This window comes from Psittacula echo (genome assembly GCF_963264785.1).
Source record: "Psittacula echo genome assembly, chromosome: 8".
Classification (NCBI taxonomy): Eukaryota; Metazoa; Chordata; class Aves; order Psittaciformes; family Psittacidae; genus Psittacula; species Psittacula echo.
In genome coordinates this window covers 4012879-4036278 of record NC_137744.1, presented here as the reverse complement: position 1 = coordinate 4036278, position 23400 = coordinate 4012879, and the positions used below count along the sequence as shown (strand labels likewise).

General features: G+C 44.6%; 1 protein-coding gene across 8 annotated transcripts in view; it reads right to left on the bottom strand.

The window, feature by feature from the left end:
• HEPH (hephaestin) overlaps window positions 1–23365 on the bottom strand; it is a 52592-nt gene extending 29227 nt beyond the window's left edge. The window contains exons 1-21 of one of the 8 annotated variants that reach the window (XM_080624502.1): window positions 23246–23365; window positions 19671–19867; window positions 17634–17878; window positions 16664–16876; window positions 15912–16091; window positions 15253–15507; window positions 14516–14684; window positions 13363–13502; window positions 12543–12674; window positions 11718–11929; window positions 9925–10075; window positions 9411–9623; window positions 8695–8905; window positions 8275–8414; window positions 7255–7386; window positions 6216–6322; window positions 5230–5455; window positions 3740–3879; window positions 3212–3374; window positions 2832–2854; window positions 1048–1080 (exon numbers count right to left, since the gene is read on the bottom strand). In XM_080624502.1, coding sequence (XP_080480628.1) covers window positions 1060–1080; window positions 2832–2854; window positions 3212–3374; window positions 3740–3879; window positions 5230–5455; window positions 6216–6322; window positions 7255–7386; window positions 8275–8414; window positions 8695–8905; window positions 9411–9623; window positions 9925–10075; window positions 11718–11929; window positions 12543–12674; window positions 13363–13502; window positions 14516–14684; window positions 15253–15507; window positions 15912–16091; window positions 16664–16876; window positions 17634–17878; window positions 19671–19834 — 3237 coding nt within the window. In that variant the 5' untranslated portion in view covers window positions 19835–19867; window positions 23246–23365 and the 3' untranslated portion in view covers window positions 1048–1059. Of the gene's footprint in view, window positions 1–1047; window positions 1081–2831; window positions 2855–3211; window positions 3375–3739; window positions 3880–5229; window positions 5456–6215; window positions 6323–7254; window positions 7387–8274; window positions 8415–8694; window positions 8906–9410; window positions 9624–9924; window positions 10076–11717; window positions 11930–12542; window positions 12675–13362; window positions 13503–14515; window positions 14685–15252; window positions 15508–15911; window positions 16092–16663; window positions 16877–17062; window positions 17211–17633; window positions 17879–18905; window positions 19632–19670; window positions 19868–22823; window positions 22987–23038; window positions 23219–23245 lie in introns of those variants that run through there. The other 7 variants (XM_080624498.1, XM_080624499.1, XM_080624500.1 and 4 more) reach the window with 7 other exon arrangements.
• Between the last annotated feature and the right edge of the window lie 35 nt (window positions 23366–23400).

Genomic DNA, 23400 nt, shown 5'->3' with positions numbered 1-23400 from the left:
GCTTCCCATGCACATGGCTGTTGTCCTAACCACCATTATTCTGAGTGCATGTGTTCAGTCATTTCAGTGGTGAGCCACTTGAGATCCTGAACTCTCTTATGCTTCCACATAGAGGCAGCAGCCACCTTCTGAGAAAAGTGGCTATTTGCAGAGGTAACAACTGGTGATCAAGGATTTTCACCTCATGAATATACACAGGCTGGTGCCTGAGCATGGTGTAAAGACAAATTATTTCATGTTGTCACTACTGCTCTGACATTTCCCATTGAGTTGTGGAGAAAGATCTAAAAATCAGGGAAATAAGAAACCACCATAAACTATTCAGACTTTTACCCCCAGAAAACTTCAAAGGGACCTTATCTACTACTTTTCCCTGGTGCTGCTCAACCAAATGTCTTCTCACATCTGTTCTTTAAAATACCTGAAAGAGCCAGAGCATGTGCTTAGACTCTTTTTCTTGGGGGAAGAACAGACCAGAAAGCAGATGTACTTGTTTGCATGCTGACTCAGTCCCTTGAGCTAGTGATGATCAATGTGATAATTCTCTAAACCACAGTCACTAACAGCCCAAAAAGGGAGGACAACTAATCTAAAGTGTCCCTCAGGGTGTGATGGAAAGGGATAAGAAAAATCACTTCCTTTGCAACATCCTCCTCCAAAGCCCTTTGCATCTCTGCCAGTTTCTAAGCCTACACTCTGCTTTGAAGACGAATCCATATACAGCAAGTACAACAGGACGCGAGGCCACTAAAATTTTTCACCCAACATGGTCAAAAAGGCCTAACAAGTACAACATCCTTATTTGTTATCATCAGAGCACAGACATTTGGAGGACAGATAAACTAACCTGGAACCTTCCCTCTTATCCACCAGTAGCCCAACCTCAGATTAAAATGCTGGCCAGCCTGAGAGAAGGGGCTGTAAGTGATGTTTGTGCTCCTCCCTTCTTTTTTACACAGATCTAAATCTCTGCACTGATCAGAGATGTCCCTTTCTCTTCCACCTCACACACACACAGAGTATTTAGCAGTGCAACATACACCATACCTGCGCTGTAGTTTACAGCTTCAAGCTCTGGCTCTGAAAGGAAACAAAAGAATGTGAAAAAGTGTTGGGCTAAACAGGTAGAGGGTCATGAACATGACATGCTTGGCAAGGATCAGGTCCACAAGCAGCATGATTTTCCTGAGCTTGCAGGTTTTGTTGTTTTGGGGTATTTCGGGTTGGTTTTCTGGCTGGGTTTGATTTGGGGTTTTTTTGGTTGTGGTTTTTTTTTTCTTCTGTCAACGTTTCCCTTCTTCGCATCACACCAGGAGTGTTTTTGTATTACCTGCTCCAAAAGCAGACCCACTCCCACCACACAGCCTGTTAAAGCCTTTGACAGAAAATTTCTTGGTTTCAGCTGACTTAGAGTTAACTTTATTCCTAGTAGCTGGCGCAATGCTGTGTTTTGGCTGATAGCACACCAATGTTTTACACTGTTGCTCAGTAGCACTTAACCCTGATTAAGGACTTTTCAGTCTCATGCTCTGCAGTGAGAGGGGGTACAAGAAGCCGGGAGGGACCAGAGACAGGATCCCTGACCCAAACTAGCCAAACAGGTATTCAGTACCACAGCACATCGTGCCCAAAATATCAACTGGGGGGAGTTACTAGGAAAGGACCTATTGCCACTGAGGTCAGGCTGGATATTGGTCAGCAACTGTATTGTGTAGCATTTGCATTTATTGGTTTGGGTTTTTTCCCTCCCATACCCTTTTAGTTTTATATTATCTTCCCCTGCTATTTCCCTTATTCTAAGTATTATATATACTCGGAGTATTGTCCACAATTCTGGTGTCTTCAACATAAAAAGGACATGGAACTGTTGGAACAAGTCCAGAGGAGGCCACGAGGATGATCAGGGGACTGGAGCACCTCCCGTATGAAGATAGGCTGAGAAAGTTGGGGCTGTTCAGCCTGGAGAAGAGAAGCTGCGTGGAGACCTCACAGCAGCCTTCCAGTATCTGGAGGGGGGCTACAGGGATGCTGGGGATGGACTCTTCATTAGGGACTGTAGTGACAGGACAAGGGGTAATGGGTTCAAACTGAAACAGGGGAAGTTTAGATTGGATATAAGGAAGAAATTCTTTACTGTGAGGGTGGTGAGGCACTGGAATGGGTTGCCCAGGGAGGTTGTGAATGCTTCATCCCTGGCGGTGTTCAAGGCCAGGCTGGACAGAGTCTTGGGTGACATGGTTTAGTGTGGGGTGTCCCTGCCCATGGCAGGGGGGTTGGAACTGGATGGTCTTAAGGTCCTTTCCAACCCTGACTATTCTATGACTCTATACTGTACTTCAGTTATTAATCTGTTCTTATCTCAACCCACAGGTTTTGCATTCCTTTGATTCTCCCCCCCCCCATCCTGCCCAGAGAGGGAGGAAGGAGGGAGGGCAGACAGCAAGTAGCTGCACGGTTCTGAGTTATCAGCTAGGCTTAAACCACAACAGAAAAGCACAAAGTCTCTGAGCACATGATAGGCTAGCAGAGTTGCTCACTCACCACCAGCAGGAATGGGGAGTGAATTGGAAGGGCAAAAGCAAGGGGGGAGAGAAAGAAAAAACAAACAAAACACCCCCAACTTGTGGATTGCCTCTTGCCCCCCCTACCTTCGGAGTAAAAAACATGAGAAGACTTTGACCACTGCTGTATGTAAGCACAATTCAGCAACAGCAAAACCATGGGTGTGTTATCAGCTCTGTTTTGGTAACAAATCTAAAACACAGCACCATCTGGGCTGCTATGAAGAAAATTAACTCTGTCACAGCCGAACCCAGTACAGAGCTACTCACCTTTAGGCACCTCCCAGTGTTTCCTGGTGAAATGAAAAGCATTAGGATGTGCATTTAGATTACAGGTAATATTCTCAGTAAGAGCAATTACTGGCTGATGGCTGAACAGTGCTTCTAAGACACAAGCTAACATAAAGCTTGTAAGAATAATGTAAGCATTGCAAATGCCAGAAACTCATTTGTTGTTAATTCCAGCTGCAGGTATTACCGTATTCAAAAGGAACATCTCAAATTGCTAGTACTTAAGTAATTAACTGTTCAATTAACTGGCTGTTTATGGCATGTAAGAGAATTGTAAGTGTGATACAAACAGAATTTAACAGCAGGAGTAGAAAGTGCTGTTAGATGTTTTACAATAACAATCAAGGGCAGCTCCCTACCTGATCTAGGCAAGACTGTGAAGAGTATCTCCATCCCAGCATGAATGTGATCAGACACATGACAGTGGAGCAGCCACGTCCCAGGGTTCCCAACCAACATCTCCACCATTTCAAAGGTTCCAGGGAACAGATCCACAACATCTGCTCTGTAGCTTTTGCCATTCTGTCAAAGGGAAGGGAGGCCGTTAGTGTGCAGTGCTCTGTGCTTCTTTCACAGGAAGAAAATTCTATTTGTGTTGCTGGAGAGCACTTCAGAGCTACTACAGCTTTTAAAAGCTCAGAAAAAGATTTCAAAGATTAACTCCTGGCTGTAGCTGGGAAAGCAAACAACCTAATCCTAAAGGTTAGGTTAGACATATCAGCACAATACAAAGGCTCAGCGAGTCAGATTTGGATGTGTAAAATCACATCCCTTTCCGAGATGGGTGAAGCTTCTGCGAGGTCATTCAACACGTTCAAGTCTAGAGTCACACAAAAGTGACTATACCAATGCTCAGTTTCTGCTTTATCACAAGAGGATATTCTTACCTTGTATATGAAGGTCTCAGCATGAAAATGGACTGTGTGGACATCAATCTCCTGACCCATTCCCAGCAAGTACCAGTTCACCCACTCTCCCTGGAACATGGTCAGCCCAGGCAAGTTTGCATAGAGCCTCCCATTGATTGCTGTGCGAAAAACAACAGAGAAACAGTAGAAAAGGCTGTTATTGAGAGGGTAACAACATGAAACCATTTCAGAGCAAGAACATGCACTGGAAATCAGATGCTACAAAGCTCATACAGCAACCAGTGCATCAATAGTGTCTTCCATATGACAATCCCTCAGAAGTTTGGCAGTGACCTGCGTACAAGGCCATGCTGTAGCTCCACTCAAATCTCAAAAACTCTCTCTTGCTGAAAACTGCAGAGGTGGTTACTTCTAAGAGTCCAAAAGCAAAAATAGACTTCTTAGCCCAATGATCAGGAAATATGTATGTATCTATATACACATAAATCTCTGAACAACAAAAAATGGGTAAATCCTGCCAACAGGCAACCCTGTCATTCTGTGTCTCATGCTGGCTGCACGTTACATGCTGATTACTTGTAAAATCACTACATGGCAGGACTTTATATCACAATTAGCACAGCCAGAAGGAATACTGCTTTGACTGTAAATGCAGGAGAGGGACTGAAACTGTGAGCTGAATGCATTGGAAACTTTCATGCTCAGATGACAGAGGGAATAAGACTTGGACACAATCCAAGAGCAGGAACACCCACGTTTTACACCCAGATCTGCCACTGTCACTTTGTATAGATCAAAAAAAAGCATCAGACTCCATTGTGTTGGTTTTGCTAGCCATAATACTGGTTTAACAATAACAACTTCACGGACATGTTTATTTGGAGATTCTTTACATCACCCAGTCATACTGATAGTACACATAAGCAGATAAGAATAGTGAAGAATTGTTAACTGCCAGGGAACTTGTCTTGCTGAGAATACTTTACAGATAGAATACAGAGAGAAGCTCACATATATATGTTAATATAGAGAAAGGTGTTCATCTTACTATGGTAGAAATGTAATTTTCCATTTTTGGGTAATCAGCTAAAACAACTGAGTCGTGTATTGCAGCCACATAAGGTTGGTCAATTTGAAATCTAATATATTCTAATGGTCCTGAGACAAACCAAACTAGTCTGACAAGTTAATTTCACAGTTGATTTTATTTCCTACCCCAAGTTAGACACACCAGGTAATAACCTCTCTGGCTCATATCTTGCTACTCCTTTTGACAGGGACAGCCATAATGGACAGCCCTCACTGTAGACCAAATCTTTGTGCTGTGTATGTGCTGCAATATTGAGAACATACAGCTTAATTCTGTCCAATGCAAAATCATGAGTGCATTCACTAGGAGTCAAGCTCTTGGGTTTTGGGTGGCTGACCACTTAGATAGAGGTCACAGAATCAACCTGAACTTTCTGTAGATAGTAATGGGTGTTCAGTGGGTGTCTACCAGGCATTACCATGCATTTTGTTGCTTTCCACAAATTTGTCATCCAGCAGGTTGATCTCCTTGTGATTTCCCTTACTGTAATGTTCCACATTCTCCTCCAAGTACCAGGACTGATTTTCATCAAAAACCAGGAACAGTAGAGCAAACTCCCTCTTTACATCCTTCCTGATCCCATCAGATCGCAGTGCCCCTCTCCGGCAGATCTTCAGGGGTCCAATCAGACCACTGTACATATCCTAATCACAGTGAAGGAGAAAAAAAAAGGAAACTCGTACAACTCTGAGGCAAAGACCTTCTCACCTTCTCTCTTATACACACTTTTCTTTGCCTTTCAGCAACAGTATTTTCTGTTCCCTGTATCACCACACTGAAAACAAACAGTGCTACTGTGTGTAAGTACTCTCATTAGAACATCAGCTCCCAAAGCACAAAACGAGAGACTAAACATGTTCTTTAAAATGCAAATCCAAAAGTCAAATATGAATGGTATCAAAATATTCTGACTGCAAAAACTGCAACTTGAGATAAAAGGGCAGTAATCTCTGGGTTGAGTGTTATGGTTTATTCACAGATCCTCCCTGTGAAATCAGAGCCTAGCAATTGACCCTAGCAATGCTCAAATCTTCCTGCTTTATCCATGGGGCCCAATTTTGGAGAATTTCTGCATTTATAGGTTAGCACTATGGCTCTCAAATAAAAGCCATGACTGACTGGGAGATGTTCTCATATCCTACAGATCACTGAAGGAAGGTTACTGTCAAGGAGACAGTGAACTTGTTTTATGAAGGCTCATGCTAGAGATAAACAAGGACCAATATCAGAACAAATCTGGAAGATTTTCTCTCCCAGGAGAATGCTGGACATGTCACAAGGTTGTTGTCATTCTACCTCTTGGCTAGGCCAATCTCTAAACTATATCCAGCTCCCATTGTGTAATACTAGAAGGGATGAAAAACATGTCTAATTGGGCCTTTCTGGTTCTACTCCATACTTTACCTTTACTGGATCCACCACAGAATAGTAGATCCAAGGAACACAAGCTGAATCACTTGGCCCCGGACCAGATCTCTCAGGAACTTCCCATCGGTATGTCACAATGTCACCTGAGTGAGAAAAGAACCATTAACACCAGTGATACACCCATTCACCAGTTTGCTGAGCAGCATGCAGAACACCACAGAAAAAGTGCAATTTCAACTCTGATTTTGTTGGACATAATCTTCCTTCCCCAGAATACTGTGAAGCAGGATGGAAGTTCTGCTCTCACAAGCAACGCAGAGGGGCCACAGGATGCACGCACTATCTGGTGTCAGCACAGCTCTATTTTATCTGCCAGTTTTGAGGATGGAGCTGACCAAAGAAATTCCATTTCTCTTCAGTACAGATGGAGCCTGAGACAACTTTTCCTCTCTGAAGGATATTTATGATGCTCAAATTCATTTTTAAGATTACTATTTTGCATATTAACAATACTTTTCAGAAAGACAAGGCCTCACTGAAAACCTGTTTGTTGCTTAGACAGCCGGCACAAGTCGAAGGAAACCAAAAATTATAGAAATTAGCATCTGGACTGTGAAAAAAATTGATGATTTCAGTCAGCATCCTGGCAAGCAATTGTGCATTTTGCCTATTTCATATTACTGTGCACATCACAAAGTATAGGTCCCAGAGAAGGGCAGGCTTCCCCCATCATGGGCAGTTAGCCCAGAGCTACCAAGGACTGAGCTGTGAACTGTCATCATCCTTCTTCCTAGAGACACTTCACACAGTGTGGGGGATAAGGCTGCACACAGACAGGTTTGTGCTACAATCATCCCAGGTGTCAGAGCAGAATATGAATTCCCAGGGCTGCTATTTTCATACAAATGGTATCACTAAACCTAGATGAACTTGAAAGACCACTTATTGTTCAGTTCCAGTTCTCTACCATAAGAAAACAAGTACATCTAAGCCTGCCTAAGGAAACCAGCCTAGCCATAGGCTAAATTAGCTCTGTTAATCCACACAGGAATATGGCTGGAGACCAGTGACTTACCAGGGTTTGCTACTTGTGGCTGTCCCATCTCTCTCTCCAGAACCCCATGTGCATGAATGGAGTAGGGTCGTGTGGCGTTGTTCTTAAACACAATGTTGAGAATATCTCCCACTTCTGCCCACAGAAAAGGACCTTGAGACAGGAAGAGTGTACTCTGAGACTAGCAAAAACTGTCAACATATCTCTTGAGGATATTCCCATATCTCAAGATGTATAATATATTTATTTGTTAATATGTTTATAACATTCCCCTCCCTTTTCTCTACCTCCCCAAAACAGAATTGGAGGCTGGTCTCAATCCAAGTCTTAAAAAAAACAGACTGAGTTTCACAACGAGGAAAGTGAAGGTTGTTACACATTTTAACTGTGCCCAGTACAACTAAGGCTTGATTTCTGAATACTGCTATGCTAAATTTCACACTGTGATCATCCCTTGGTGCTGGTTTCAAAAAATGTGGCAACATTTAATTTGGCCTGACAAGGGTCACAAATCAGAACTGCAACCTATTTTGAATGGTATGTACTGCCTTAGCCTTGCTGCTCTAGCACCACTCAGTCCTAGGTTCATAACACATTGCTGTGAATCCTTGGACCGATCACAGTCATTGCAATGTACTCCTCCTCCACTTCTCAATGTCTGCCTGCTTTGGCTCCAAAAACATTTTTCTCACAGTAACAGATTTTCACCTACACCTCTCCAGGTGCTCTCTAGAAGTCAGCAGTTATTTCTGTCCTACAGTCAGAAATGCAGGTGTGCATTTGCTTTGCCCAAGACATGAAAAAGTTGGCAGAGGCATGCATGAGAATCCATGGTTTCCTACAAGCTGTGTTGAGGACCTTCTTTACTGCTATGTCCAAAGCTATTAGATATGGATAGGAGACAGACTGAATTCCTCCTCATTTAGCAGATGCCTAAATAAATAGGAGGCCTTCAGCTTACAGCCTTCAGGCACTGAAACTCTAGAGTCCAAGTCCCACCACTGTGCAAATGGAAAACACACCCTATACACATATCCTTACCTAGTATTCCCAGGTGCTCATCACCATTTATCCTGGCCTTGGGGGTCTGGAAAGTCCCATCGGTGTACTCCCTGTAAACTGCCTTCTTGTACTTGGAGCCAAGTAGTCCATTCTCGTTGCTCAAAAATACATCGGCATAGCTGAGAAATGCAGAGTGAGTGCTGAGATACTCAAAAGCTCAGGGGCAATCAACAGCTACCTTGTGGCATTGGGTTCACTAGTGAATGGGTTTCCTGAGACCTGCTTTGGCTGCAAAGATGGGCACAGTGATGCAGGGGCTGCAGCTCCCATCAGCAGCACCATCAGCAGTGCCATATGCACCAGGTCACAGAATGGCCAAGATACCTAACAAGCTTCACCACAGTCTACTGAGAATACCAAGAAACTTTGCCAAAGGGTTTCCCAGAAGACAGGCTCTACCTCTCTGCAGAATGGTTGTGCCGTTCCCTCTCCCAGCTCCGGTCAGGCGCATAGTCCCACACCACCTCCTCTGCCATGATGTAATAAATCCGCACACCCTTGTACTGATGGGCAGGAGCAGGATCTCTTTTTCCACATTTGGAAACGGAGTAGCGTTCCCTCATTCCAGCCTGGTAGTGATTGCTCGTCTGGCAGTAGATCTCAAAGATCCCTGAGGGAGGCAGCATGAACACAGAGATCAGCTACTTTCAAAGATCCCAGGAAACAGCTGCTTCCCATGCAGAGCCTGTGACATGGTTGACATCGGTATGTGTTGTGTGTATGGGTGCTTGTTGAGGGAGTTTGGTTGCCACAGGCTGAGATTAAAAAGGGTCGTTAGAGAAACCGAGCAGGAATGGCACAACAAAGTCCTACACAAAAAAAAAAGAATCTCAGAAGGCTTTCTTACACAATAAGCAGCTTATTAGAAGGGAGGAAATCAGCAGAGTAATATAACCATGCTACCACTGCTGAGATGCTGTTTAAGTAAAAGATCTAGCCTGCAAATGCCAAAGGGGAGGAGGCAACTGGCAGCTGAGGCCATTGAGTTGCATAAGCAAGACAGTATTGTGTGCCCTCCCTGCAAACTGGGAGGACTGGGGTCTGTCAAACATGAATCTCCACAAGTCATGGAGAGGGGAGTTAAGTTCTGCTAAGTTAGATGCACAGGCACTTACCGTTGTTATCAGGTTGCATGAAGGCAGTAGCAAATGTGTGGGGGAACAGATTGGTTGAATCTCTCCGCATTCCATTCATCTGCAGAGTGTTTCCCTGAAACACAGCTCCATGTACATCTGCTTCGCTGCCCAAGCCCAGAAGGTGCCAGGTCACATTGTCTCCTTCACACACATTCAGCCCAGGCAAGTTACCAAACATAATTCCATTGATGGCTGCAAAGGAGAATGCAATTGATTCTCTGCAGGTAAGAGACTCATTTTGTGCACATGCTTTGACAGGGCAGGCCTGGCAGCAGAAGTGTAGCTTTCTAGTAATTCCCCCTCAAGACACTCAGGACACACTTCAAGACAGCTGTGCTTCTTTTTCCGTATCCCACCTGCTGCCTCCAGCCTCACCTGATTTCAGGTCAATACAACACAGCCATTCCAGCTCCCCAGCTCAGTCTTTAGGTGAGCACCACCCCATGTTCTGCAGGTTCAATCCTGCTGCACTCAGAACAGCATCAGGCCATACCATGCATCCTGTTTGACTCCTTGAAGTCATCATCCTCTTGCACCGAAGCCTCTTCCATCCTCAAATAGTACTTTATGTTTGCATTTAAATACCAGCTGAGGTTCTCGTCAAACACACTGAAGAGAAGGTAAAATTCTTTGTCGATCCCTTTCTATAATTACAATAACAGCTGTTAATTTTTAAAACTCACCAACTATCTTTACAGTTAAGGATGTTTTTGCCTGTCTACCATGTTCCCTACTGAGGGCCACAGTCCCTTTACTCATGTTGAATGTCCCTCTTTTGTTTCACAAGAGGCACCACTTGGGTTTTCCCCATGATATTTCACACAAGTGACTGGAATCAATCCAAGGATACCAAATCACTGCCTCCTTTCCTCCCTATGTTTAAGTGTGGGTTTCACCATCTCTCCAGATCAGACCTGGGAATCAAGAGCCCAGCCCATGAGGCAGGTGGATGACTACATTCCATGCCTCCTTTCTCCTACCACAGGCCTGGATTGGGCATTTTTTTTATTCTTTATTACCCTAACCCCCTGAAAATGTTCAATCTCCTATGAGAATTGTAAAGCATGATGCATTCCCCCCCTGAAAGAATACCCCTAGTGTTGTCTAGATTGTCTCTTTGATATCTGCTGCCTCAGCTGTACCCAGGAAGATACCCTGCAGAGAAGGCTGAGCAATTCTGAGTCTGCAGCACACAGATGCATGACAAGTGGCCATGCACCTTTCCCAATTAAGCATTCATTAAAGGATTGACCAAGATCATGGAATTTCTGCTCCAGTTGATTTTTTCCCCATCCTACCTTTATAACCAAGTCTGGTTTTGACACCTGCAAGTCTTCTATCATTATCACAGCTCCTTCACATAGTGGGATGTACATATTCATGATCCTTTGCTCAGAAGACTCACATTTTCACCCTGTGCAACATGCTGATCTCTTCTGCACTCCCAATTTAGCCACATCATGCCACCACTAACAGTCAACTCCTCCAGGGAGGCTCCTGTGGAAGCTGTTTTCAGACTTCAGACTTAGCAGCCACTCCCTGATCTACACCACAAGGCAAGCAGGACGGCAGTTTTCCTGCTGCCTGCTCTTTTTCACAATAAGGCTCTACTAATCTGCCTTGCACTTCCCAGGATATTAATTTATTGCCTTCCCTACATTTACTGCCATGAGCAGACTACCCAAGTGAAATTCCAAGAGGAAGTTCTGGTCACCCTCCAGATTTCACCTCCCCATTAAAAACCTAAAGACTAACACAATTTCCACATGCTTTTTTTTTTTCTTTTTTTGTAGTCAACTCTGCTTGAAAACGAACTGATCTTGCAGAAGAAATGAAGCTCACCCAAACCTCAAAGCATTATATCACTCAAGCAAAAAACCTGCAAGTGAAAGTCTTTTTAATGTTTTTGAGACTGCAACAATTATTCCACATGCCTCTGAAAGCAGCCTGCTATGCAAGTCTCAGGACAAAAGTTAGCTATAAAGTCGCATCCAATGTACAGTTCAGCCAAGTTCATCTGTGAGTTTTTAAGCAGAGCCCAGAAACCATTTCCAGGGCAGCCCTGGGGAGCCTGGAACACTAGGCTTTCCCATGTGAAAATGGCCGGTGCATTGGGATGCATCAGCATCCCAATGTTAACCTGATTTGTTGCTTTGGTTTTACTCTACTGGATTCATGCTACTATACATCTGTTCTCCTTATGTTCCCTGACATTTGGCTGTTGCTTCCTTTCTCTACAAGAAAGCAAAGAACCTGGTAAGAGCACAACATGAAAACCCCTTTTACCTGTTTGTTGTTCTCATCCAAAGTGCCTGGCTTGCAGATAATCAGAGGCCCTACTAAGCCTGAACTGGGGTCTTTGATGGGATTCACAGCTGAGCTGTACATCCAGGTCAGGCATGGAGGGTCACTGGCTGTGGGCCCAACATGCTTTGGCACAGTCCAGCGGTATGTGAAGTTGTGCAGTGGTGCAACAGAAACCCCATTCTTAAACAGACCTTTAAAACAGAGATTGGCATGGTTATTCCCAAAGTCCCTGTACAAACTGGGTTCCATCTTCTCACCAGCTACATTCAAACTGGGATTTACTTCATTCATGTCACTTAAATACCCAGCATCTCTGAAGCATGACACGGGTGTAGTTAAGGCACACATGGATCTACTCTCAGTACCATGTAAATTCCCCACCGCACCACAGCAGAGGTGGGCATGGCAAGGTGAAATAACAAAGCAGATCCAGCTGCATCTGGGGAGTTAAATATTGGAACCATGTGGTTCTCTAAGCTGGAGTGCACTGGGCACACTCCTCTGCTCAAAGGGTCTCAAACAGCTAGAAATGATCTGAGCTTTGGTTTACAGTTTTCTTCTCGGAAAAAAGTATCTCTGGAAGTATACTCCCTCTGGCACCCTTCCTGGGCACCAGTTCAGTGGAAAGACTCCTTCAGCAAGGCTTCAGGCAGGCTCAGAGGACCAAGGTGGCTTGTACCCAATTCCTGACCACATCCAGTCCTTCACAGCTGCAGAAACTGTCCAGCACAGAGGAGGTATGGGATGTACAGCCCCACCACAAGCATTAATATTGAATTGCTCAAGAAAAAAAGAACTACAAACCATCATGGTACTGCATCCCTTCCCATGCCTTCCCATAGGACACTCCATGAGGCTGGATGCTGAATGGCCAGGAGGCTTTGTTAACAAATGTCACCAGGATGGTGTCTCCAACTTCAGCTTTGATCACTGGACCTACACAAATTGTAGGGAGCATGTTAGCAACAGAGCAACAGCAAACCAAAGCAGCCAGGACCACTTTTCACCCAGGCTGAGTGAGCAGAGGATGCAGGAGAGGCAGACATTCCACATGTTGGCACTGCTTGAGGCCATTCAGCCCTGACAGCAGGAACAGGGACTGACAAGAATTGTTTTAAAGCACTTTGGGTCTGCAGGAGAACTCAGAGAGGATTCAGACATTCACAGAATAAGTAAGAAAATGGCCAGATGTGCCAAAACACCCTCAGGAAAGGCCCATGTCTCTCACTCACCTACAAAAGGCCTACCCAGCCTTCTAAGACATGTGCCCTGGGCAGGCAGGTAAAGAGGGGTGTGAAATGCTCTAATGCCACCCCTGCCTGTGAGTCACTGCTCCTGCCAGCTACAAAAGAACTGTGAGTCTTTAATACAAGAATCTTATCCTTCAGCCCTTACTACTAACCTCTGAATACTGCCCCCGTAGAAAAGTGATTCTGTCTATTTTACCATTTCACATCCTCTGCCTGTCCCACTCACTCTTAGGTGTAACTGCTGTGAAACACCTCCTCTGTGCCTCTCACTGCACCATGAAAGGAGAGAACAGCTACAGCCAACTGGTACCCCTGATATCAGCATCAATCTCACTGGCACTGAAAGCAGATTTGTGTTGCTGGATGATTCCTACCAAGTATCCCAAGGTGTTTCTCTTCTTCCAATGGCTGCTTTTCCTCACGGAAGCTCTCATCAGTATATTCCACATACTTTGCCTTCCAGTAGACTCCTCCAATTCTGTAAGGGCCGCGCTTGAAAAACTGCTCAGCAGGGCTAATTGAAAACAGAAAAGGTCAGGCAACTTCTATGAATCAGTCCTGCTCTCCTGTTCCCTCTTTCCCACGCTCCTCTGGCAATGTCAGCAGCATCTCCAAATCAAGAAGCTTTTCAGACAAGGACTGCATCACCACTTTGGAACAAGCAACAGCTTTTCTATGAAGCTTTTTAATCCTACAGACTCATCTACCTACATGTTCAGGGAACACCTCTGGCCTACAGCCCTCTCCCAGCTGAAACAGCTGGGTTCAATGGCACAGGTCTGAACAGCATCTGAACACGAGATGTGCAAGACAGGGCAGTGAACAAAACCACAGTGCAGCAAACAGAAAGGCTCTAAATGACAAATCCTCCACCACCCCCCTCTCCAAACACACACATAACATGCCTTGCAGGAGACTCAGCTTAGTTGCAAGGCCAGCTCACAGGTATAAGGAGCTTTTCCTTTTAAGTTCCACAAAAGAGTTGCTATTTGGCTTTTGGTAAATCATTAATCACCCTGCATTTATACTTCTCCATCTGAAAGAGGTATATCCTCTTCAACAGTGTCCTAAGGAAGAGAGGGTGAGGAATGTCTTTGTTTCAGTTAGCCAAAGTCTGAATGGGAAATCACTCACCAACTGCTATCACAACCATGTGACATATGGGACAGAAGGATGTTGGAGAGGTCACTGCATTTGATTTCCCAGAAATTGCTTGCTGCAGAAAGGCTACACTGAAGTGTATCCGCGAGCTAGCTCTGCCACCCTGTGTCTGCTGCAAGATGTGCTTTCTTAGTAGTTCAGCACACTTCTACTTGAAATCACCCAAAGTGCCTAGTACTGCTCTCAGTACAGTCTAGCTACAGCAGCCTTCATTTTCAGATGGGGTGATCTGCCTTCCCAGGAATTCCACATGAATTGCAGGTATGTATTTTGATAAGAAAGAAATTCCACATTTTCCTTAGCAGCCTCCCCATCACAGACCAGAGACCCCCAAACACTGCCCCAACCCATTAGCCTCTTGCTTACCTGCCTTCCTCACTCAGCCGTTTTCCACTGCTTTGGTCAAGTCCTGAAGGTCCATAGTCCCACTGCACCTCCTTTGCAGCAATGTAGTATTTCCGAACTTTCCCCTCCAGGATGGATGCTGGAGATTGCCGAGAACAGGGCCGGACTTCATACAGTGCTCCCATCCCAGCTGTTCAAGACATGGTGGAGGAGGACATACACGCTTTACCCCTCTCAACCAGTTTGACCAGCAATGAACAATCCCACCTTCCTACCACGAACTGGCCATTTTCCTTTATTGTCCCAGAAGGTGATTAGATGGCTCTCACAGCAAGGAGTTTGTGTTAGTGAGCAGAACTTCTTAATTGCATTCTGTGGAAGTACGGGCAAAGAGCAAATAGAGCCATCTGCTGTCCTCACGTACCATGGTTGTACCATGCAAGTGCCTCTCACAGGGACTACAGATTGAGGCACTGCCTCATCTTCGCTTTCTGCTGTATCAAATATTGTCTTCACCACTGATCAGCATAGAACATCATACAGTGGTACAAGCCATGCCTAGGAAGTCTGGCCCACACTTCAATAACCAAGTCACGTCAATTTATACAAGACAAGGAATCACCCGATTCATCTAGGGACATTTTCAGTGGGAATGCTGCCCAAGGCACAGTCCCCTACCACACTGTGCATCACAGGGCTACACTGGGAGATAAAACGGAGGCTGTAGAGTGCACGACATATTACAACCTCTGCCTTACCTGCTATGTGATCATTGACCTGACAACTCAGTAGCCATCTCCCAGGGTTACTGGGGATCATCTCTGCTGTAACAAAAGTGGCTGGGAAGAGGCTGGCCACATCTGTCCTATGGCCTCGAATACTGAGTGTTTCTCCATGGAAGTAAGCTGTATGAACATCAATTTCATTGCCCATCCCGAAGAGATGCCACGAAACATAATCTCCAGCACACATTGTCAGCTCAGGGAGGTTTCCAAACACATAACCATTAATAGCTGCAAAAAAAAGCAAGCAAAAATCAGATTAGAGAAGGGTCCTTCAGAGCTTCTGCCAGCAAATCACAGTATAGCTGTGTTTGCAGGATGGACCTAACAAGAACTCATCCCCCCCTTCTTGTTCTGGAGAGCACAACCCTACAACACATTCATAAAATTAAGTGTATTCAAAAATCTCCAAACTACTAACAAAGGCTCCCTCATGCCAAAGATTAAAGGAAAATAACATTTTTTCTGGAGTTTGGAGTATCCCTGCAACATTGTTCACTTAGCACAGTATCTCAGAGCTTGTTGTCTCCCTTCTCCCTGGCATACAACAGACAAAAGTGCATTTCAAGATATCAGAGCACCAACACCCCTGGAGCATCTGGGCAGAGTCTGTGGCTTCACAAAGTGACACTGACCATGCATTTTGTTGCTTTCTTGAAATTCCTCATCATCTTTGTCTACCAAGGCTGGATCTGTGCAGAACAATGCTATGTTTTCATCCAGATACCAGCTTAGGTTCTCATCCACCACACTGAACATCAGAAAGAAATCAATGTCCACATCCTGACGTCTTTGAGAACTGCCAGTCAGCATTCCTAGAGTAAAAGAAAGGATGTATGAATATTCTTCCATGCAAGAAAAGCAGTCATCGGCACACGGATTAAAACATCAGTAGAAGAGTAACTCTGATCGCACAAATTAGACAGATGCTTTCCCCAGCATCCTAGCACAGCTCATAGCAGAGTTCCAGCAAGCTCACTCTTATCTAGTATATCCCTGTTAATACACTTCTCACTCCCAAGCACCTCTGCCACTGCATGACTGAACCACACCACCTTCACCTTTCCTGCTGAAATCAAACAGTTCCCAATTTTTAAGACACAAACTAGGCCAGGGACAGGAGTCCTGCTTTTAACATGGATTCAAACAGCTCTCACATAAAGAGGCCTACATATTCACCTGCACAGTCACTAAGGGAGCAAGACAACATAACAACTAGAACAAAGTCAGAACACAGGTTCTGTCTTCTCCACTCATACTACATTTTTCTCTGGAGCTGCCCACCAAAGTGCCTTCGCATCCCACTCTTGCTCAAATCACAACAAAAATCCTATAAAGATACAGAATGAAACTGCAACCCTCAGCCGCTTTCTCTTGGAGTTTTTACCTTTTTTGCATGTAAGTAATGGCCCAATTAATCCAGATGCAATGTCCTTTGGTGCATCAATATGGGAGTGGTAGATCCATGTCAAGCAGTTTGGGTCATCAACAGTTGGGCTGTGATCTTCAGGGACAGTCCAAGTATAGGTATAATTCCCTCCTGGGAAAACAGCATCATCCTTCTTCTGATCCTGGGGGGACATATCAGGATACAGGGATCCTAGAACAATTGAGCAACCACAACATCCATTCAAGAAGAGCAGAGGTGCCCACACATGGAATCATAGAATAGTTAGGGTTGGAAAGGACCTTAAGATTATCTAGTTCCAATCCCCCTGCTGAGCTGCTCTCACTCAGTAGAGCTGCACATAGATACTTGGGTAGCAGATTTCAAAGTGACACTCACCATACCAAGGCTGAAATAGTATTTAATCATGATTTCCTAAGACAGACTGAGACACAGAGCCATTGTAAGGTAACTTTCCCAGCAAACAGGACAGCACAGAGTCAGAAAGATGATTCCCATTTCATCTCTTGATACTTTGTCTTCAACCCTGCAACATGCTCCAGTCAACCTCTCGCCAATTTTTAGGGTTGCTTCAAATAGCTGTTCTTTAGTCTCACACCTCACCATTCTTGTGAGCTACCTGAAGCTCACATTCATGATTCTTATACTACAGCACTTCCAATAATAAATACAGCTCTTTTCCTTCTTCACCACTCTCCCACTAGCAAGCTTTGGAAGTTCTAAAAATAAAGGAAGCCACACTGTGTACTGTAATGCCCAGGTCAGTAAATTACTCCTAGACCCATGAACCTGCTAACCCAACATCAGGTAACCTCACTAAACTATTGCTTTCCTGCAACATAGCTTTGGGCTAACCAACTCTGTGGCTTTACAGACATCTCTCCACCATACACACTCCTAAGCTCCCAGTGAGAAAAATCTGCCTCCCTTATGGCAGTGCCCCATTTACCTTCAGAGTCCTTTTCGTAGAAAACTCCGTGAGGATGGATTGTATATGGTCGACTAGCAAAATTTCTTAGGTGTACTTTGATGGTATCCCCCACTTCTGCTCGGATGATGGGCCCAAGGAACCCCAGCCAGTCAGGTTTAGGAATCTCAGTGGTATATGTGGAGTCTGTGTGTTGCTTATAGACAGATTTCTTGTATGTGCTTCCCACCCTGTCTTTTCCAGCCTGGAGGAATTTTGAGGCCTTGCTGTTAAATTCAGAAAAGGAAAAGGCACCATGAGTCATGCATTATATAAAACAGCTGGTTGATAACACAGTGGAGTGACAATGACACACAGCCTTCCCAGATAAGCCTGAAAGCTTTGGTATTACAGAGGACTGCCTGAGCTTTCATGGCATTTGCAACTAAATCACTTGAGGGTGGGGGAGTTCTCCTGAGTTCTCTGACCAAAACACAGTCTAAAAGATGATTTTCTACTTAACAGATTCCAAATTATTTCTTTTGGCAGACAATGGCAGACAAGCCAGGAAGGTATGCACCCAACATGTAAGCAGCTTCCCAAGTTAAAACCTCATAGAGGTACTAAAGTTCAACTCATGAGTACATTTGCACTTTATGGTAATTCTTAGTAGATAAGAGATGAATCATGGTCCAGGTATTAGTGGGAGAGCTAAATGAGAGCCAAGGTTACTCCCCTCATTTCCTGTGTAATATCAATCACCCTGCCATAATGTAAGTAGCCCTGAAATACAGGCAAACTAATGTTTATCTCTCGAAGATGACTAGTTGAGACTAAAACATGAGGCATTGACCTTGTCACTGAAAATTGTGAAAGGCTGAGCTGTAGCTGTACAATCTACAGCTCATCCCTTTGTAGTCATACCTGTAGCCACTACTAGCAGAGTTTAAGATACTTCATACTTTGTTTTAGAGTCCATTTCTTCCCAAGAAAATAAAACAACTTTTCAAGCATTCATATTAATATCATTCATATCAGTATCACTTCCTTGTTTTCTACAATCATTGTATAAATAAGTCCCATTAGCTAATTGTTTGCAGTGACAGAACAGTTTTTAAATTGCCAAGTTTAATGTCATTGAATTTCATTCTCTTCTCTTCATGTACTATGAAAGCAAGCAAACAAAAACCACTACATTCATTATCACTGCAGGAGTCAGTGGTAACATCTTTATTAATTGTGAATTAACCCTGTGAACTACTTTAAGTCCATTCAGTGTCTCCAGAAAGACTTTTCCACACTAAACTAACAGACCTTGACATTTTTCTGTGAACTCCTTCCATTCCTGCTGTGCTGTTCTCAGTGTTATTTATTATGAGAGGTGGGGGTAAATGACAGAGCAGGTCAAGAAATACAGGTTATTTGCCATAGAAAATGGGATGGAGGGAAGCACAAATGCCTTTAAAAAGATGTGGGAAGCTATGCAAAAAGAAAAAAAAAAAAAGAAAACAAAGAAAAAGTTTAATGTTTTGAAAACAGAAACTAAAGCCTGTTTCTGTAGCAACTCAAAGTAATTATTGCAGTTCCCAGATTTACTTCCACAACAAAACCAATAGCATTTTTCAAACAACCTCTAAAATTACATGCAAGAAGGTCCATTAAGTCTAATGCTTGAAATTCCATTCAAACCAAAACAAACCAGTTCTGTGAAATCATTTACATAAAGGCAAAAAGTCACCATGCCTCAGGATATACAAGCTGATCACCAGCTGGAATTAAGAAAAATGAAACCCCAGGGCAGAGTACTGCACAATGGGTTCTATTATAGAGTGCTTGTACTCCCAGCTGGTGTACAGGCAGTGGATGTTCCATTAAACCAATCATTCATTTTCCCACTAATACAGTTTCTATGTTCCTATGTGTCCCAACACTATGATAAGTTAACCATTAAGCTCATAAAGATCAGACATCACATAGTTTTTTGCTTGCTTAGATGCCTCAGAATACTTCCCTGAAATTACTCACAGGATTACTATTTCAAGCCAGTACCAGACTAAATTCTTATAGAAGCAAACATACGGGTTATGTGTGATGCTTTGGTTAGCAAATACATTCTTCCCTGTTGGAGCATAGTTCCAGTCCACCTCGTGGATCCCCAGGTAATAGACTCTGGTGACACCTCCAGCAAATGCAGATGACAGCATGTGGATGTAAAGCAGCAACAACCAAAACAATCCCATCATAGCCTGAAGTGAAGGTGCTTTTAGAGGTTACACCTATTTGGGAGAAAAGAAAAACAAAGGTAGTGGAATATGATGACATGGTTTGAAGGTACCAGACACTTTGCAAGGGGATGAAAAAGTCTGGCAGAAATCCTGTTGGGATCATTATTCAAGGTGGATTGAGAATACGCCATGCTGATCAGCCCCCAGTGCGAAACATTGCTTCTCATAACAGATTAACCTTTGTCTGTAGTTTGCGTCCAAACACTTTGCTCCATAGTGTTGACAGAATACTAATTCAGTAAGTGTTCACACAGCAGGAGATAAGGTGAACAGATTCACAGCGAGAGCTATGTTAGCACCTGTAAATGCCACACACTGCGTAACTGTCATCTTAGGGCAGTAGGATCCTGAGCAGAAAGTGCCACACGCACTGGAATTTCAAGTGGCTGGTTTTTCACTGCCTCTGATGCCCCAAATCATCTTATAGGACCACATACAAAATGAAATAATCCTGAACAAGTATCTTTGTATTTTAAACTGCTGCCAGCATCTATTCAACTAAGCCACTTGAGAACATATGAGTTAGTCACTATGAAGTAATTTTAAATTGTAACTTCTTTAAAGACTGCTCTTAACAAGTGATTCTCTGTAATCCAGGGAGTGCATCCTCACAGTGGGCTGCCCAAGACTCTTTGCTTAGTCTAGTTCCCTTAAATATTTTCCCCATGATCACAAAGTAAGGACCTTACTCATAAAACTTCTAATCAACACCAAGCTTGGTGCGAATAAGAACCAGGAATACTCTGAAGAGAGATCCAGGGCAAGTTGCAGAAATTATCTGAAATAGTCAAAATACATCTCTGTGAATGTAAGAGTAAAGAGCTACATGTATGAAGGAGAAGCTGATGCAACATGGAGCAGCAGAATTACACCAAAAGATAAGAAAATAGCTTAGGGTTAAGATGGATGACAAACTAAACCCACAAGAAATCTCATCCAGTGATATAATTAACAAAGCTGGATGTAACTGATAACAAAACTGCCATCTAAACCAGACATCCAGCTCTTGAGACACAACAGCAACTTGGAAAACATTCAGCAGAGGAAAGCTGAAAGCAAGAGAATTGGAAAAATGTGACCTTGCAAGAAAGCTTAAAGGAATCAGTTTTCCTTAATTTCAAGAAGAGGGGGATGGGGACATAACACCATATCAAATAGATTTTTTCTGAAGAGTTTATCAATACTTATTCTCCCCCATCTTTGGTTATAGCAACATAAAAATACCAGGTTTATTTGCAGCAAAGCTGGATATTTTGTAAACTTTCAGCTAGCATGACATCACACTAGAGCAGCTTTCCCAGAGAAGCTGTGAGATTTCTTCCCACATCCAATACACAATACACAGAATTCAATCCCAGTACATGACAAAGGAGTAGATACCTTCCAAACATTTATCTCAGAGTTCCAAACGTGCTGTAATACCCCCAGAAACTAATAGTAATCGAGTAAAACTGATTCCAAACAGTTATTAAATTGATAAATTGAAAGAAAGCAACTCTCAATTCGGAAAAAGAAACCTCCCTTCCCGGAAGGGGGCTGTAGGGATCTCTCTAAATCCAAGATGGTTTTAATCCATGTTTCTGCTCCAGCAGTTTCACCAGCAAGCCCTTTAGGTCCTGGTCACACACCTGAAGGAACTCAGGTATGGAACAGCCCTTTCCCCACAGCCCGAGCAGAGCAGGGATGATGGCACTAACCTCACCAATCTCAGTCCCTGCTGCTGGTGCTCCAGAAACCACTCCTGCTCATGGGGAGGTAAGGTACCGGCACTGACCTACTCACTGCACCAGTGAAGAGGTTTCAAAGCAAGGCATTCAGAAAGCTTCACCCATGCTGTCTCACCATACTAGCAAAGGGCAGCGCTGACAGCAACAAGGAAAGACAGAGCTGGCAGCACCAGCCTGAAGCCTCCCACCCTGTCAGCACACACCCTGCTGGGAAGGGCCAGGGGATGACTCTGACAAAGAAGTAGCTTTCTTGTCACCGGAGGCTAAAGTACACAGGAGCAGTTTTCCGGAGAAAGCATACCCAGTGCATGCGGTGGCCATCCTCAAGGGAGCTGCTGAGCTCAGGGAGTCAGTGCAGGCTAATCTTTATGTCCTCTTACATTAGTGATATCTGCAAGCAACATAAAATCCTAGGAAAGGGCAAAGCTGAGACTGCAAACCAAGTGTAAACAGCAGCTCTTAGAGCTGATTGCAAAAGCTCCCTGCTGAGACAAATCCCCCTGTATCAGCCCAGTTCCCTACGTGTCAGAATCCCTATCACAACATCAAAGCTGCACACAGCAGCATCAGGATCCGTAACAGAAAACATACTTGACCAGAAGTCACAGAAATCTAAAAGACTTCTGAATGAGCCCTGGCACTGGAAAAAGTGAAGGATGAGGTCTCTGGGGCAGCTTTCTTGAGGCTTTACAAATAGCCTGTGTGGACCCTAGGCTTTTTGTTTGATCAGGACACTGCACATGTACCTCTGGGGCAATTTTAGGAAACAGCAAAGCAGCATCACTGAATCTTCACTCAGTGAAGTGATTTGTACAGTGATTTGTTCTCACACTCTCTCTACAGTAACTAATCATCATTTAATCCCTCTACTAGTACAAGGTAAAGGAAACCAATAACCTTAAATTCTTAAGAAAACCAACCAACCAAACAAACAAAAAACCCCTTAGTTTTTCTTTGAAATATATGCCTTAAGGGAAAAGGAAAAACCCAAACCCAACTTTATATCACATTCATCCCTGAACCTTGATACTTCACAACAGAACCCTTACTCCCAGGGCTTCCCCTTGCCAATTCTCCAATAGTACAGAAATTACAAATTAACAGAAAATTAGACTTCAGTTTATGTAGTAGCCAACCAACTTCCACCGACCAAGGTAGAGAGCCTGAATGCTAGCTTCTTCCCTGACACGAGAGAAGGAGGGAAGGAGCTTGTCCCTTACGTGCTCCGCGGACGGACACGAGATCTGCTGGCGGCTACAGCCAGAGGCAGCCCCGGCGGCGGCAGCTCACGGAGTGAAATTGCTCCGACGCCAGAGAGTACAAAGTCCGCACCGTGAGCAGGCCCTGCCTCACCTCCGCCTGGGCCCCGCCCGTCTCCCGCACGGACCGGGCCACCCCGCTATGCACCTGCGGGCTGCGCCCCGGTCGCACGCACCTGCAGCTAGCCCCGCCGCACTCCACCGGTGCACACGGAGTCCGGACTGCAGTATCCCACCGGACCTCCACCCCACCACAGCGCGCCCTGCCCGTCTCACCCAGCACCGGTGTCCCGCAGTCTGCCCCGGCCAGGTAGGGGGCTCAGCCCCCCCGGTGCGCCGAGCTCCAGGAGCGCGGGGGCTGGGCGCAGGGCGGTTGCACGTACCTGCCAGCCGGGACGAGCTAGGCCGGGACGCGGCCCCACCAGCGATCCCTCCCCAGGGACGCTTCGAGCGGTGCAGGCCCCTTTAAAGGAGCCCGCGGAGTCACGTGGCCGTGCCGCGCTCCCCCGGGAGCAAAACAAGAGTCACGCTCTCAGGC